At 48.6% G+C, this 15,113-nt stretch overlaps 2 protein-coding genes across 8 annotated transcripts in view; both read right to left on the minus strand.

Annotated features, from left to right (window-relative positions):
• Positions 1 to 135: 135 nt before the first annotated feature.
• On the minus strand, positions 136 to 10,249 carry ADIG (adipogenin). Its single transcript, XM_082362036.1, has 2 exons — positions 7,821 to 10,249; positions 136 to 4,051 (listed from the first exon to the last, which is right to left on the minus strand). The coding sequence occupies exons 1-2, from the start codon at positions 7,945 to 7,947 to the stop codon at positions 3,939 to 3,941; spliced, it is 240 nt and encodes a 79-aa protein (XP_082218162.1). The 5' UTR covers positions 7,948 to 10,249; the 3' UTR covers positions 136 to 3,938.
• Positions 10,250 to 10,389: 140 nt separating this feature from the next.
• Positions 10,390 to 15,113, minus strand: part of RALGAPB (Ral GTPase activating protein non-catalytic subunit beta) — a 106,213-nt gene continuing 101,489 nt past the window's right edge. For all 7 annotated transcript variants that reach the window (XM_082361920.1, XM_082361916.1, XM_082361918.1 and 4 more), the window contains one exon: positions 10,390 to 14,322. In XM_082361920.1, coding sequence (XP_082218046.1) covers positions 14,129 to 14,322 — 194 coding nt within the window. In that variant the 3' untranslated portion in view covers positions 10,390 to 14,128. The remainder of the gene's footprint in view (positions 14,323 to 15,113) is intronic.

A 15,113-nucleotide genomic window follows, 5' to 3' on the forward strand; every position in this document is an offset into this window, starting at 1 on the left:
GAGTGGACGTTCTTCCCGCAGAGCCAGGCTGTGCCCACCCTCCCTCAAGGTCTGGGCTCGCCCCAGGAAGCTCCTCCAGAATGGCTGGGGGCGGGTGGCGGACGGGGTGGGGCTTGGTGGCTTTTCTGGGTCAGCAGGAAGCCGAACGATGCCCCAGCAGCCCCTACAGACAGCAAAGGGGCAGTGGCACTAAACGGTATGTGGCACTCCACGGAGCAGGGCAGTTGGAGAAAATGTCAGACAAAGCCGGGGGGAAGCTTCAGCCAAAGGGGAGGTTTGTTATTAAAAGTGTTTATTCGATGCCAGGAGAGTCTCCAGAAAGCACAGCACTGACAGAAGCTCGTGACAAAGCATGTGTGGAGAAAGGGGCATGTGTGTGTGTGTGTGTGAGAGAGAGAGAGAGACACACACACACACACACACATACACACACAGAGACAGAGAGAGAGACAGAGACAGAGACAGAGAGAGAGAGGGAGAAAGATAGGGGTGGTGGGGAGAGACATGCTCCGATTTGTGTTTTGGATGGATTGTTCTAACAGGGCAGAAAAAAGCAGAGCCAGAGAGAACAAAGTCCAGGAGACCAGCTAATAATTCAGGTGCTAATAATTCAGACTCATTCTCTTGCCTTTGTTTAGAAGTCTTAATGGTGGCTGGTGGCATGTGGGGTGAGAGAGAAAGAGGGGACACAAAGATGATACCCAGGTGATCCCTGAGAGGGCCTGTCCCCTTCTCCAGCCCATCAACCCTGCTGCTTGCCCGTAGCCAGCAGGGGTACAAGGACAGGGGGTTTCTTGAAAGGTCAGAACATTGTGTCTCCTCCATATTCTCCTCCAACACCCCAACCTGGAGAAGAACTGGCACAGTGGATCGGGGACCAGGCGCTAGAGTCAGGGTCCAGGTTCAAATCCCAACCCGACCCGTGTGACGCTGAGCAAGTTGCTTGACCACACTGTGCCTCAGTTTCCCCATCTGTAAACCAGGAATAACCAAAGACCCTACCTCACAGAATGCTTGTGAGGGTTAAAAACCATCATGTGGGACTTCCCTGGTGGCACAGTGGTTAAGAATTCGCCTGCCAATGCAGGGGACATGGGTTCGAGCCCTGGTCTGGGAAGATCCCACATGCTGTGGAGCAACTAAGCCCGTATGCCACAACTACTGAGCCTGCGCTCTAGAGCCCGCGAGCCACAACTACTGAGCCCACGTGCCACAACTACTGAAGCCCACGCGCCTAGAGCCTGTGCTCCACAACAAGAGAAGCCACTGCAATGAGAAGCCCGTGCACCACAACGAAGTGTAGCCCGCGCTCGCCGCAACTAGAGAAAGCCCGTGCGGAGCAATGAAGACCCAACGCGGCAAAAAAAGAAAAAAAAAAATCATGTGTATAAAAAATGCATAGTGAAGCACCTGGCACACAGTAAGCACCCACTAAAGATGAGCTCTTCCTATTGTAACTAGGCAAATGGTAGACAATGTACATAGTTATAAAATGAACATTTGTTATTAAAATCAACCTGAAGACTAATCAAGGAGTGAGTTTGAGGGAATTCCCTGGTGGTCCAGTGGTTAGGACTTGGCACTTTCACTGCCGGGGACCCGGGGTTCGATCCCTGGTCAGGGAACTAAGATCCCGCAAGTTGCGTGGCATGCAAAAAAAAAAAAAAAAGGATGAGTGATTTTGAGCTTGATTTCACATACAGTGAGTTTGAAATTAGAGAACAGAAGTTCAGAGCAAGATCCCCAGCCCTTTGAACAGGTGGGAAAGATATTCCCAAAGGTCAGAATGGCTCAAGGTGGTGCCAGGGCTGGGCCCGGGCTGCACAGCTTGTCAGAAGAGTGGACTTGGTCAGGCCCAGTAGGTTTCTCAGGGGCCTGTCCTCACAGGCCTCTGAGTTCAGTCAGCAGCTTCTCCCCAAGGGCTGGCTTATACTGTCTTCACAGGCTCAGGCTCCTCCCTGGGGGGACTGGGAGGTGGTCTGTAACGGAGAAGAGCTGGGTCTCTGGAGGCGTTCGTGTGTCCATCAGTGGAGGAGACGAGTCGGGGGTCCCTGGGGAGCACCTCACTCGCCAAAGTCCTCTCCCCTCCCCAGCGAGTCTCCCATCCACCTCAGCCGCTGCCGCAGCCCCGCTGACTCTGGGAAAACCAGGCTGGGAAGCAGTGGAACATTGGACCTAGGGTGACAATGAGATGAAAGAGTAAGAGGGAGACAGACCCACGATGGGGCAGGAAGGGCTCTATATCAGCGTCCGAATATCTCCTTTTCTTACCCCATTAATTGTACGCAAACAGGATGGGCTATGTGATTTGTGGGGCCCATTAAAAAAATGAACAATGTGGGTCCCCTTGTTCAAAAACTAAGAATTTCAAGGGAATTCCCTTGTGGTTCAGTGGTTAGGACTCTGGGCTTTCACTGCCAAGGGCCAGGGTTCGATCCCTGGTTATGGAACTAAGATCCCACAAACCACGTGGCACAGCCAAAAGAAAAAAAAAAAAATTAAGAATTTCAAGACAGCGACAGCAGAACATTAAATGAAGCACGAGGCTCTTCTGAACATGTGACCTTGTGGGACTGCACAGGTGACAACCTGTGAACCTGGTCCTGAGCACAAAACTCTGAGTGCGTGTCCAAGCGTGTGTTTTCCGGGGAAAGGGCTCTTAACTGTCAAGGTCATGACCTGACAAGGTCAGTGTGACTGAGGTTAAGTGAGGGTCCTTGCTTCTCGCCACCACCTCCTTTCTCCACTCGGACAGGCAGGGGCTCCAAGAGTGAGACGTACGGGCAGACCTTGGGGTAGGGCAGGCCATGGTGGCCCTGGGGACAGAGAGAAGTGGACGCATGAGAGATGGCATTTAGGACTTGCTGATGGACTGGACGTGGGTGGGAGGAAAAGAAAAGCATGACGGCTGACTCCCGGGCTTGCGGCTCAAGCAACTAGACCAACCAACGGCAGTGATGTTCATGGAGATGGGGACCAGCTGGCAGAAGATCGGGTGCTGTGTTTTGCTTTGTTGGGTAGCAAAGGGAATTAAGAATCCCATTCTAGCCATGGAAAGGCATCGAGGGGACAGATAATAGAGCTCAGAAGGGAGATTAGAGTGAGATACATTTGGAGTCACTGGCATAGAAATGGCCTTTAATCCCGTTGGGATGGATGAGGTATCCTCGCTGTTCAGTGAGGATAGAGCTCTGATACTTGGGCACATTATTTAACTGCACTGACGCTCTGAATTCCCATTTGTAAAATGAAGATAAGAATAATATCTTCTCCGTAGGACTTCCGTAAATGAGCTTGTGAATGTTTGGCACGGGCTCTGGTACCTATTAAACACTCAGTGGATATCAGCCATTATTATTACTATTACTACTGTTATCATGTCTTTCTCCTTCCTTTTACAGATATCTGTGGAGCCTCCATTGTGTGTCAGGCATTGCTATAGATGCTTTGGTGACATCAGTTATCGAGCATGTCAGGGGTAATAAGTGCTATGGCAAAAGAAAACGTAGAACAGAGTCAGAGTGGGGAAGAGATTACAGTATTAAGGAGGGTGGGTGGCTGTCACTGAAAAAGTGACATCTGAGCAGAACCCTTCGAGGTGAGGCATGTGTGGGGAGAAGGGTTCCAGGCAGAGGGAACAGCCAGTGCAAAGAGCCTAAGGAGGGTGATGGGAGGTGAGGTCCTAGAGATAATGGGTAGGGGGGCCTTTGTAAAGAAACTCTTCACGGCAGAGGTGACTGGTCCTCTAACGTGGCAAAAACAGGTCTCCCACACAATAAGGCAGAAGGTTCTCTGACATGGCAGAGACAGCAAGATTTCCAACATGGTAGAGGGAGAAGAGCTCCAACATGGCAGCCGCCCTAGGCTTTGGGCAGCCCTGAGGCTCCTGTTTCCAGCCCCCACCTCTTAGAGGGGCCTCACCTGGCAGAATAGGCTCACTAGCAGGGCCTCTCCTCCTCTTGGCTATGGGGTGTCTTCTGGCAAAACTTGGCGGGGCCTTTGCTCCAGGGCTCCCAATCAAAGCAAACATCTGAGTCATTTTCCTCTGAATCTGTGGAGGGACAAGACAAGGCCTCTTCGGTGGTCACATCCTAGCTCCTATTTTCGATGCTAAAGGAGCCCCCTGCCGGGCCCAGGCATCCCCTGAAGCTTTATCTGAGGCCAGGGGACCAAGGCAGAATCCTGGCAGATGAGACAGCCCCAAGACCTCAGGAAGACTTTAGGGCCTTGAATGATGACCAGGGACCAAGAAAGAAGGTTGGCCCATGACACATCCACCTTCTAGAAGAGGAAGGACCCTAGGGGTGAGCAAATGACCTACCTGTATTGAGCATGGTCCAGGAGGGGACACTGAGGAGACATAAGCCCACCCACCCACCTGTTCATCCATCCGTCCACCAGTTCATTCATTAACAAATGTCTGAGTATATGTGTCCAATGGTGTCCCGTATAGCACTGTTTTATGGTGAAACACACACATGCGCACACACACACTAAAATACCCTGGACACCGTGTGTGTGTCCATCATGAGAGGTCTGGGTGATGAAGTGTGGCACACTCACGTGTGGCATGTCATGAGGCTTTTAAAACACCCGCATTAGATCTGTATCTTTTAACTTGCTGGATGTCTATGGTATATTACAAGAAAGTTGCAGAGAAGTATATGGTAGAATCCCTTTCTTAAAAATAAGAACATCCCCTTCTCCACCCCAAAGCCCCCCACCAGGGATCAAACCCAGGCCCCGGTGGTGAAAGCACCGAATCCTAACCACTAGACCACCAGGAAACTCCCTCGGCCTTTTCTTGGTCTGAAATCTGAGGGGCTGTCTTCAACCTCCTCTACTTCTCTGTAACCAGTGAAACAACTTGAGTATACTCAGAAAAATAAGAATCTCCCCCTTCCCCCTCTTTTCTCACCTTGCCTTCCCGAGATATGCCGTGTTAGCAAGCTCAGGTACCCATCTAATAACACGTGTAGGTTTTCCTGCCGCTGGGAGGTGGCAGCACTGGACGCAAAAGCAGGTCCTGGCACCACAGTCCCGTGCGGTTCCATGGGGTCCCTTGTCCAAAGGCAGGGAATTCGGAGGCTTCATCGTCCCTTCCTATGTCAGGCTGGGGACCAGCATCGACCTCCCTGGCCGGCTTCTCCAGGGCTCAGCTGCCAACCATCTTTTCTTGCCTCTGCACCCATCTCACCAGGCAGCTCCCTCCTTCTCCCCACTTGCTCGAGCCTCCACTTGGAAAAGCTCATTGGCATCCTCACATCCTCATGGGCCACGTGGCACTTGCTGCTCAACCTTCTGCCTTCTGGGCTCTGAAACCGCCCTGCTGAGCCAGGCCAGGTTGGGGTGGGGAGGGGGGAATCAGAGCTCCTCTTGACGGCTGTTCATACTGGATTCCAGGCCAGAATGATTCCAATCAAGAGATCCATGGCAGAATAGAAAACCCCAGGCCAGGGTGTCCGGAGCCCCAGCCCCCCAAACCCTGGCAGGTCCAGACCCTGGGTTTGAGCCAATTCTCAGCACAAAGACAGAACACAGTAATACTGAGATTTCCAAGAAGACGGGGACCCTGAGGGAGGGCTGCTTGCCTCACTTCAAGGACAGTTTCTCTTCAATGCAAAATCAACAAAAGGACCTGTTTCAAACTGCCGCGTGAGACGTCGGTGGGTAAACAGCCTCTCAGGAGAAAGTCTGAGAGGGGGGTCGGACAGGGCAGGTTGTGGATGGCTTAGAGATGGGCCTCCAAGGAGAACGAATTGGAGGAGATTAGTGCCTTGGACCTCAGGGAAGGTGTCCCACCTTCCGGAAAAGCCATCCAAAGCCACGCCTACACTTCCTCCTACCTTGATAAAACCGACACTGCCTGGATTATTTCTCAGCTTCCAAGCACCTGCTATGTGCCGTGTGTGTACAGGTACCCTGCCCCTGACATGCATCTCTCCACAGCCCCAAAGGGTAGGGACCATTATTATCTCCATTTTGTAGGTGAGAAAACTGGGGCTCAGAGAGGATTTGTCCCAAGTCACACAGCTGGTAGGTGTCAGAGCCCAGGTGAGACACTGGACAGTCGGCACTCTTAAGGGTGTGGCCTTGGAGGTAACTTCTCTCCAAACCTCAGTTTCCTCACTTGTACGATAAGGATTATTTCACAGGGTTAGTCTGAGGATTAAATGAAATAAGGTACACCAAGTGTTTAGCACAAGGCCTAGCACAGTGTTCAAAAAAGCTATTGTTATGAATGATTAAGGGGCAAAGCTGAAACCCGGCCCGCATCCCCTAGACTCTGGAGAAACGGGATTTTATAGCCACTGCAGGCAAGGGCTCTGCCTCCTACCCAACACTGGCCCTCAGGGAGGGCTGCCGTCCACCCTGGGAACAGAAGAACACACTTTAAACAAATGTTTTCTGGAAGCTCTCGCCAGGAACGCCTAACAATTGCACAATTGCCAGCTCCTACACGTGAGATCATGGGGCAAGTTGGGGGTGAACTGCTCAGCTTGTCTGAGCACCATCTGAGCAGAGCTGGCAGCACACTCAGTGCCCTCCCTGCCCAGGTGGTCAAAGGTCATGGGGCTGCTGAGCAGGAGGTGGGAGGTCAAGCAGTGCCCAGGAAGAGGGCCCTAGGTGACGGGAGTGCCGGGGGAGACGGGACACCTGAGGAGCAGAGTGTCATTCCTGCCACGTGGCCAGGCTGTCCCCCGTCCCCACCGGCCCACCGCTTCCAGCCTCTCTCAGGCCTGCTTCGCCCTGCCTCCCACTCCTCTGGGTGGCATGCTGAGTTCAGGACAGATGTCGGTCAGCTTCCGTAATCCTGCGTCCCACAGAAACCCAGATCCTCCCTGATGTGTGGTCTGGGCAGGAAACTGTGTGAGTGGTCTCTGGGCACCTGCTAAATGCTGAAGGCTGCTGTACCCATCGAACTGGTTGTTGACTGCAAAAGCACAGGGCTGAGGGCCGAGAGGGGCTGAAAGCCAGCCCATGCTCTGCTCACCGAGCCTTGTGCCCTGGCTGCATTCACAGGAAGGGACATCTTTTACTAATTCATCTGCCCAGAGGGGCCACCTCTTTCTGATTTGTACCAAAGACCTTATGTGCTAGCTGTGGCCCTGAAGGGGCACCTTTCTGTGTGTGTATTTATTTATTTGTTTATTTATTTATTATAAAGATTCAATTCCTTCTAAATTAATGATTGGTCACAAAAACAGAAAGCATTTACTGCCATGCTGAAACATACATTTTACATTTGACACCATATTTCACACAAAAATTATAGTTCCATTATTCTGTGTATATATATATAGTTTACATACACATTTTGATAATAATAGCTTCTATTACCGGTGGTACATGACTACTGCTTCTTCAGAAATAATATGAATTCTGTATACACGATAACCAATTCCAAGTACATTTCTGCTCCAAGTTTATTTTACCACAAATATATTTATATTATAGTGCAAAAGTAATAAATTGTTTTATCTTCTATCTAGAATATCTTAACTAAATTCGCAATCACATTCACAATAATTTCATATGTACCAAAGACCTTATATGCTAGCAGTGGCCCTGAAGGGACAGATGTGCACACATACATATTGTTTTCCAAACTCAGGATTCACTCTGGGACTCCAGGTTAAGAAACGCTAAACTACCCCAAGTCAATGCTTTCTCTTGCAGGTGACTGCTTGTCAACTCGGAGCCAGCAGGAAACCCCTCTGCCTGAAGGACAACCCTCTCTCGGCAGTTGTTTTGGGACTCCCACCCTATCCCAAGTCCTGCCCAGCCTCCAGGATTAGGGCCCGACCTGGGCAGCTCACCTTGGCTGAGTAAGAAGTGTAGCCAGACGATCAGCAAGAACAACAGCAAAGCCACGGGCAGACAGAGCCAGAACACCAGGAAAGAAAACGTCAGCTCGTTCACCAGCGGCACCAGAGGGTACTTCATGGTGTGTGTGTGGCTAGGCCAGGCCGGCCTGGGCTGGGCTGGCAGGGATGCCCTGGGGACCTGGCGGGCCGAGCCACGCTCCGCTCTCAGCCCAATTGTGACTGAACGGGTGACGTAATAAGGAAACCACAAGGTCCTTCAGGCAGCTGAAGAGAGAGCTGTTTTGGACGAGTGGGCAGAAGCAGGGGTAGTGGGACAATCTGACTGAGAACAAAAGCCCAGGCTTCCAGGCCTGGGTTTGAACCCTCATAAGATGCTGTGGGTTCACGTGACACCTCCCCGACCCTCTTGCAGAATGGAAATAATCCTTACCTCACCAAGCTGCTAAAAGTTAGAAAAGTGGATACAAATTGCCCCCAGGTGGGTGTTCATATATCTGAGGTCACATATTCCTTCTGGAGCCAGCAAGGCCCTCAGTAAATGACTGTTATTTAATCTGGAAGCTTCTGCATCTCTCCTTATTAGGGTTTTCAGTGAAGAGTTTCTAAGACTTTAACCTTGTTCCTTTATCTCCCAAGTGGGCAAGACACCCCCAAATGCCGAGCTTCTCTCTCCCCCTCGCCTCTGTCATTCCTTCATTATGGAGTAGTCAGTAAATCTCCACGTCAGGTCCCACGACAGGAAGGAGGCGCTGGACCTCCCAGGGCCTGAGAGCCCCTAAGCTGGAGGGAGACTCTGGCCAGGCTGGGAGCCTGGTGGGTGCGGGAAGTCCACACGAAGAGCGGCTGCTGCTTGTGGAGGGCAGGAAGGCAGAAGCGTGGTATTCTCCAGCTGGCCCACCTGCCTCAGCCACTGCCAGCAGAGGGGCGGAGGGGGCTGGACGGTACTTATGAGACATGCCGATTGGCATGCTCACCCTGCTCTGCTGAGTCAGAACCTCCAGGGGGTGAGGCTCGGACTCCACGCATCAATGGGCAACCAGTCTGAGGCCGACTTGCTTTTGAGACCACGGCATCTCGTGGAGCATAGGTTGGAAAGTCAGGTAGACCCCGTTCCAGGCTGGGGGAGCAGCTGTAGGAAGTGGGTGGTAGACCTAGGGGAGACATGGAGTGGAAGGACCCCCTTAGAGGAAGACACTGGCCCAGGGAGAAGGGTAAGAGGGGTCCAGCCACAGTAAAAATGGGGGCGGGGACAGCTGGGGTTTGCAGGGCCAGTGTGTTTAAAGGGAGTCTTAGCCCTGCTGTGGAATGACCCGAGTCCCCAGCAGAGGAGGGTCAGGGCAGATGGTATTAGAATGTGCATCCATGAAACACAGTAGCCTGGCAAGCTGTGCCACTCAGGGCCCAGGGGCCAAGACCAAGAGCTGGGTGGTCTGGGTTGGGGTGATTTCTTGGCACTGTTGTTTGTTTGTTCGTTTTTGGCTGTGCCAGTCGTAAATGTGGCCCACAGGATCTTTAGTTGCAGCATGCGAACTCTTAGTTGGGGCATGCAGGATCCATTTCCCTGACCAGGGATCGAACCTGAGCCCATGCATTGGGAGCACGGAGTCTTAGCCACTGGACCACCAGGGAAGTCCCTTGGCACTGGGTTCTGAAGGGGCTGGGGTCAGAAAGAGCTGAGCAGCACAGCTGAGAAAGGCTCGAACACACATATCCTTGCCAGACCCCAAAACAGGGCCACCGTGCAGTCAGCCCAGGGCTAAGCCCCCCTGGCCACCAGAACCCAGCAGCAGGTCCTGTGGTGAGGAGGCAAGCAGGTGTGGACACACACCTGCAGGGGAGGCAACTCGCAGCCCTGGCTTCCAGTTGCAGTTTGGGGGGTCACGCATTGTCACGTGGAGTCAGTGCCAGGCTGGAGGGGTGGCTCTTGGCAGAGTCATGCACCACAGCTGTTTGCTCAAGTGGTACCACCACCCCCCACGTGTGACCTAGGCATTAGGTGTTAATCTGGCCCCATGGAACCTTCTGCAGCCAAGACCCTACTCAAAGGGCCAGTGGGCAGCGGGAGGACCTCCCCCTGCATCTCTGCTTTCCTGATTGGCCAGCCCTGGCAGAGCTCAGATCTTCTGCAGGCAGGGAGCTCAGCTGGCATTTCTGTTCCCAGGACACAGAGAGCCAGCCAGCCGCTCAGCAATTGCTAGCCTCTGTAAGGTGGGTCTCTGCTGGCAGTGCCTTAGTTACACAAGCTCCTTCCAGCCTAGAAGGCCAAATAATTTTCTTTTTAAATTTATCAAATTTTGAGTATTTCATGATATTCTACAAAACCAGGGTGAAAACCTACTGATCTAAATTATGAAGCACACCCATGCCAGAGGCAAACCAAAAGCACACATGACATTTTTAGATAAGAATCTCCTTAAAATTTAATTGACTAAATGTATTACATTCAATATTCCATGGGTTTCTTCTGGACAAAGGGGTTGCATAAATACAAACAAGCCTCTGGGCCTTCTTCCCTAACTGACGAAGAGGAAACACAGGAGGCGAGGGTACACAGGACACCTTCATATTTACATTTCGCCTTTACTTTACAGTTCAGTGCCAGAAATATTTACAGAAAATACAATAAGAAAAAGATCATGTCTTGGCAACATACCAAAATTCATACAAATTGTGTATATGATTTCAAGCAAATAATGATACTGCTTATTTTTTAGCCACAACTGCCAAGCCCTTCAGAGGAGAAAGATGTTCTTGGTCACTGCAAGAGATAAGGACTTGGGAAACTTGGTTTGCTTCAACAAATATTTATTGGGCGCCTACTGTATGCAAGGCACTGTGGAATCCCAAATTATACCTTTCCCTCACCATTAAAAAAAGAAAAGCATCTGAAAAACATGAGTTGATACTCCGAGAAAAACACTATACAGTACATGGCTTCTTTAGCTACTGAGAACCCACAGTTTGATTCCACATTGAACAGGTGGATTACCTCCAATCTCTCCATCTCGGGAAAAGAGGCTGTCATGGAAATCCCTAAAACAGACCACCTAACGCAACTTACCATTTCATGTAAACATATAAATCAATTCTTTTTAGGAAGATATAACCTGAACGGGTTTTAAAATGCTGAATGGAGAACTACCAGCAGGAGTGTCAAATTACCTCCGATACATTTTTTACCATCTACATGTCTTTGAGCAAGGCTGACTCCCACTTTCTTTGGGTAAAATTCCACCTTCCAATATAAATAAATACTCTTGAAGACACTGCTTCTCTAAAAATCACTCTGCAGAGTCTGACAAATGCTTCCTCAGTGTATACAGGAAGTAACCACTCATGAAGGCCTCACACACACAACCTGTAGGGAACTGACATTACTGGCCAAAGATGTAGGTATTTTGTTTTTATAAATGAGTCCAGAGGAGAATGGGCAGCCTCAGGGGACCTGAAGACCTGGAAATGGAGGACAGCATGCATGCATGTTGTGTATATATTGCCAGGACGGGAGGGGGTCAAACCACCATGTAACTATCCAGGTCAAAGGGCCAACGGACAGGAGGGGGTCTTAGGAGGAAGCACTGGACAAAAGAGAGCCGGCTGAACAGGAAAAGGCAAAAGCCCTCCTCTCTGTCCTCAGTGCTCCCAGTCAGAGAGGGGGAGAGAGCCCCTATCCCCCAAATGTGAGAAGGGACTACGAGGGGCTACCTGCCTCTGTCCCCTGGGTAACGCTTTCCTTGTCAACAAATGTCACACTCATCCACACCCTGGTCCTGTCACATGCAGCAACTAAACTGTTTAAGCCAAAGACCAAAGTGGTCCTGGCTTCCCCCCAAAGGTTCTGAACCTATGTTAGCAAATTTATCAAGTGGACTACTAAAGATTATTATTAGGGACTAAATATGCTCCTCTGGCATTACTGTACTCAACGTGACTTTTACAAAGGCAGTTGAGAGAACTTAGTGACCATGAACTCAAACCCACACTAGTGAAAGGTCCAAGGGTCCTCACCACACTCCCTTTTTAGGTAGATGTGGTTTTGAGCAGAAGGAGTACCTGACGAGGTACGTGTACCCCACACTCTGTGCCGTACACACTGGGGTTTCATGCCTTTGGGAGCAGCACAGTCCTAAATCCATCCCTCCTTCCCTGGGGGACCACAAAGTCTCCCAGATCATAAATGCATTCAACATGGTTGTTCACTGACTTATCAAAGCCATTAGAATTACAAAGAGTTGTCAGAAATTAGAGCAAACTGAAGCAACAGGAAGGCCACCCCAACACACACACCACCGTACATTCTGCTGACAGCAGAACTATGCCAAAGGTAAAAGTGTTATCTGAAGAGTCACACTGAAGAGGTACACCTACATCAGTTATTTTTAACCTCTGGAATGTTATAAGTTGCACATTAATTTATAGCCTTCTTTGTCCACATCCATCAGAACAAGGGCCTATTTTTTCCCATGAAATGTCAATCTGGAATTTCCATGAAAGTTGTTAAACCTCACTTTACACCTGCTGAGCTACTAAAACATTTTTAGGGTAGAACGTGCTAATCATACAACCCCCTCCCCCATGCTACCATCTGGAAACATCAATTTATTGCCCAGATTAAAAAGAAAATCAATTACTGAATAATATTATACCCTGAATGGAAACTGGAGTCATAGAAGGAGGAGGTTACTTTTACCTGAGCTTAAAACAAACATGAAGAAAAAGGTACGGCAAACTTAAAACCAAGAGCTGCTATGCCGTTTCTTGCTCACAGATATCAACATGTACTTCTGGAATAGAAATATCTGCACAGGGAATTAAATCCTATACTATTCCCCACCCTCTAATTAAACTACCAAAACATCAAACCAAACAGACCATTGTAGGCCTGACCTACAGAATCTACTGACATCAGAGTTCAAGTGGGAAATCACCCCTTATACAACTGTGATCACTCCTCTTTGGACTTTTAAATGTCACTTATTTTCTTAACATAAAATAATCTTAATAAAGAAGAAAGCACACAAGAATAGGAGAAATGAGCAGTGTATATGCTAGCACTGTAACAGGAATCCTTGTAAGGAGGTTCTGGGTCTGGCCACCTCAAAACATTTATCCCTGGCAGAAAAGTAGCAGCGAGGTAACAGAAGTATTTCAAAAACCCGGGCAGGGATTTGTTGTGCCTTCAGCCAGCAAAGTCCAGAAAATATGACAACAGCCATTTCTAAAAGCAAGCCACCCAAGGAGGTGGTCACTAATGTCTGTCAATTATGATGAAATCTAGTAGCTCTCTGGGAGAGATCTGAATTAGTAGCGTTGAGAGGCTATTTCCTGAACCCCAAATTAGAATCCTTCATAAACTACTGCAGTTTCCTGCTTGGTCCTGAAATAAGAGACAATGGATGAAACCAAATAATGTTTAACCTTTGCTGTGAATTTATATTTCTTAATATTTAACCAAGAAATTACCAAGGAATTACAAATGGTTAACCTGTCATAATGTCACGGAACTAGACAATAACGGAGAGAGTGGAGGCATCAAAGCCGTCTTCTAACTTAACTCCACAAACTCCATTTGTATCCTCATTAAAGGACTGGGCCATGCTTCCATTTTAGATCTGTTCCTGGGCTGCCCAGAAACTGAGGCCTTCAGACAGACCCTTTGCAGTGATGAGAGTAACTTTTTGAAATGTGGAGAGAGACTATGAAATATTTTAATCTCAGACTTCTTATCTGAGCAAAAAACACTTAAGTTCTTTCCCGTCAGTATGACATTTGGATGACAGCTGGATGACAAATGGACCTACGAGTGAGCAGAAAGTTGAGGTTTCCTTCCTTCTCCTCCATGCTATCAACACGAGTCTTTAAATGTCCTGGAAGATTCTGAGACAGATTTTACTTTTGAGCACAACCTCCTAAAAAGTGAGGTATAAAACTATCTTCAACTTCTAATTTGCAAATTTGAAACTACCAATGCACATGTTTAACTGAGATGCATAAAAGCCTTTCTCCTCAAAAGGCTTATATTTAACTAAAATTGCCACTTTTAAAAGAAAGTTTATGGCTAAAACGTATATCATCATTACCAGCAGGAATATGATTGTGTCTGGGAGCCAATTTCACTAAAAAGCCGAAAAGTCTTCTCTCAGATGGGTTTATAATGTGTGTCTCTTCTATTCTGGTGATTAAACAGTAAGCTCTTGGGGAGTGATTTGTTTTATTGTTACAGTGATCACCTATCAAATTGTTTTGCTTTGATATTATAGCTCCAAACTAGAGTTCAATAGTCCTAGACAGACAGTGGTCTAAGAACTACAGTTCTTGAGTCCAACCTCCTGAAAAAGTGAAGTATAAAACTCTGGCTCCAACTGCTTGTTCCGGTACTTGTTGACAATGTCGGTGATCTTCTGTTTCCGGCGGACATGTGGTGGACTGTAGGAGTCACTTTCCAGTCTCTTTCTTCTACAAATGTTAATTACAGTCTGCCTCACCAGAAAACCTTGAAAACAGAGGGTTTTAGTCAGCTAGGTGAACTATCAGTATTCAAGTGAACTATTCTCTGCAAACTCAAACTATTTCATTCCATTTGCAAAACTCCTTGTCCCCAGAGAGACAGAGCTTTACTAAGATAAAACTGTCAGAAGAAACACACAATGACATGGAAAAACAAAATCAAAATCTAGCCTGACAACCCATTTCCTGCCCTGGACTGTAAACAACTATGCTCGTTTTCCAGGACTGGAAGTTTGTGAATTATAGTTGTGCTCATACTTAGCAGATTAAGCACACTTCAAAACAGAACCAAACATGCTTCCTTTTAACAAGAGCCACAGGATTTTCTACATGTGGGACCTACTAAGTAATATCACCATTTCCTTATTTATACTTCTTTTTGGTTCATGAAAATGTTAAATAAAAAAAAGAAAAAAGAAAAAAAAATAGAAAACTCAATGGGACTTCCCTGGTGGCGTAGTGGTTAAGAATACGCCTGCCAATGCAGGGGACACGAGTTTGATCCCTGGTCCGGGAAGATCCCACATGCCGCGGAGCAACTAAGCCCGTGCGCCACAACTACTGAGCCTGTGCTCTAGAGCCCGTGTGCCACAACTACTGAAGCCCGCGCGCCTATAGCCTGTGCTCCACAACAAGAGGAGCCACTGCAGTGAGAAACCCACTCACCACAACAAAGAGTGGCCCCTGCTTGCTGCAACTAGAGAAAGCCCACGCACAGCAACGAAGACCCAAAACAGCCAAAAATAAATAAATAAATAAATTTATTTTTAAAAAAAG

This window comes from Balaenoptera borealis (assembly GCF_965194805.1).
Source record: "Balaenoptera borealis genome assembly, chromosome: 16".
Taxonomy (NCBI): domain Eukaryota; kingdom Metazoa; phylum Chordata; class Mammalia; order Artiodactyla; family Balaenopteridae; genus Balaenoptera; species Balaenoptera borealis.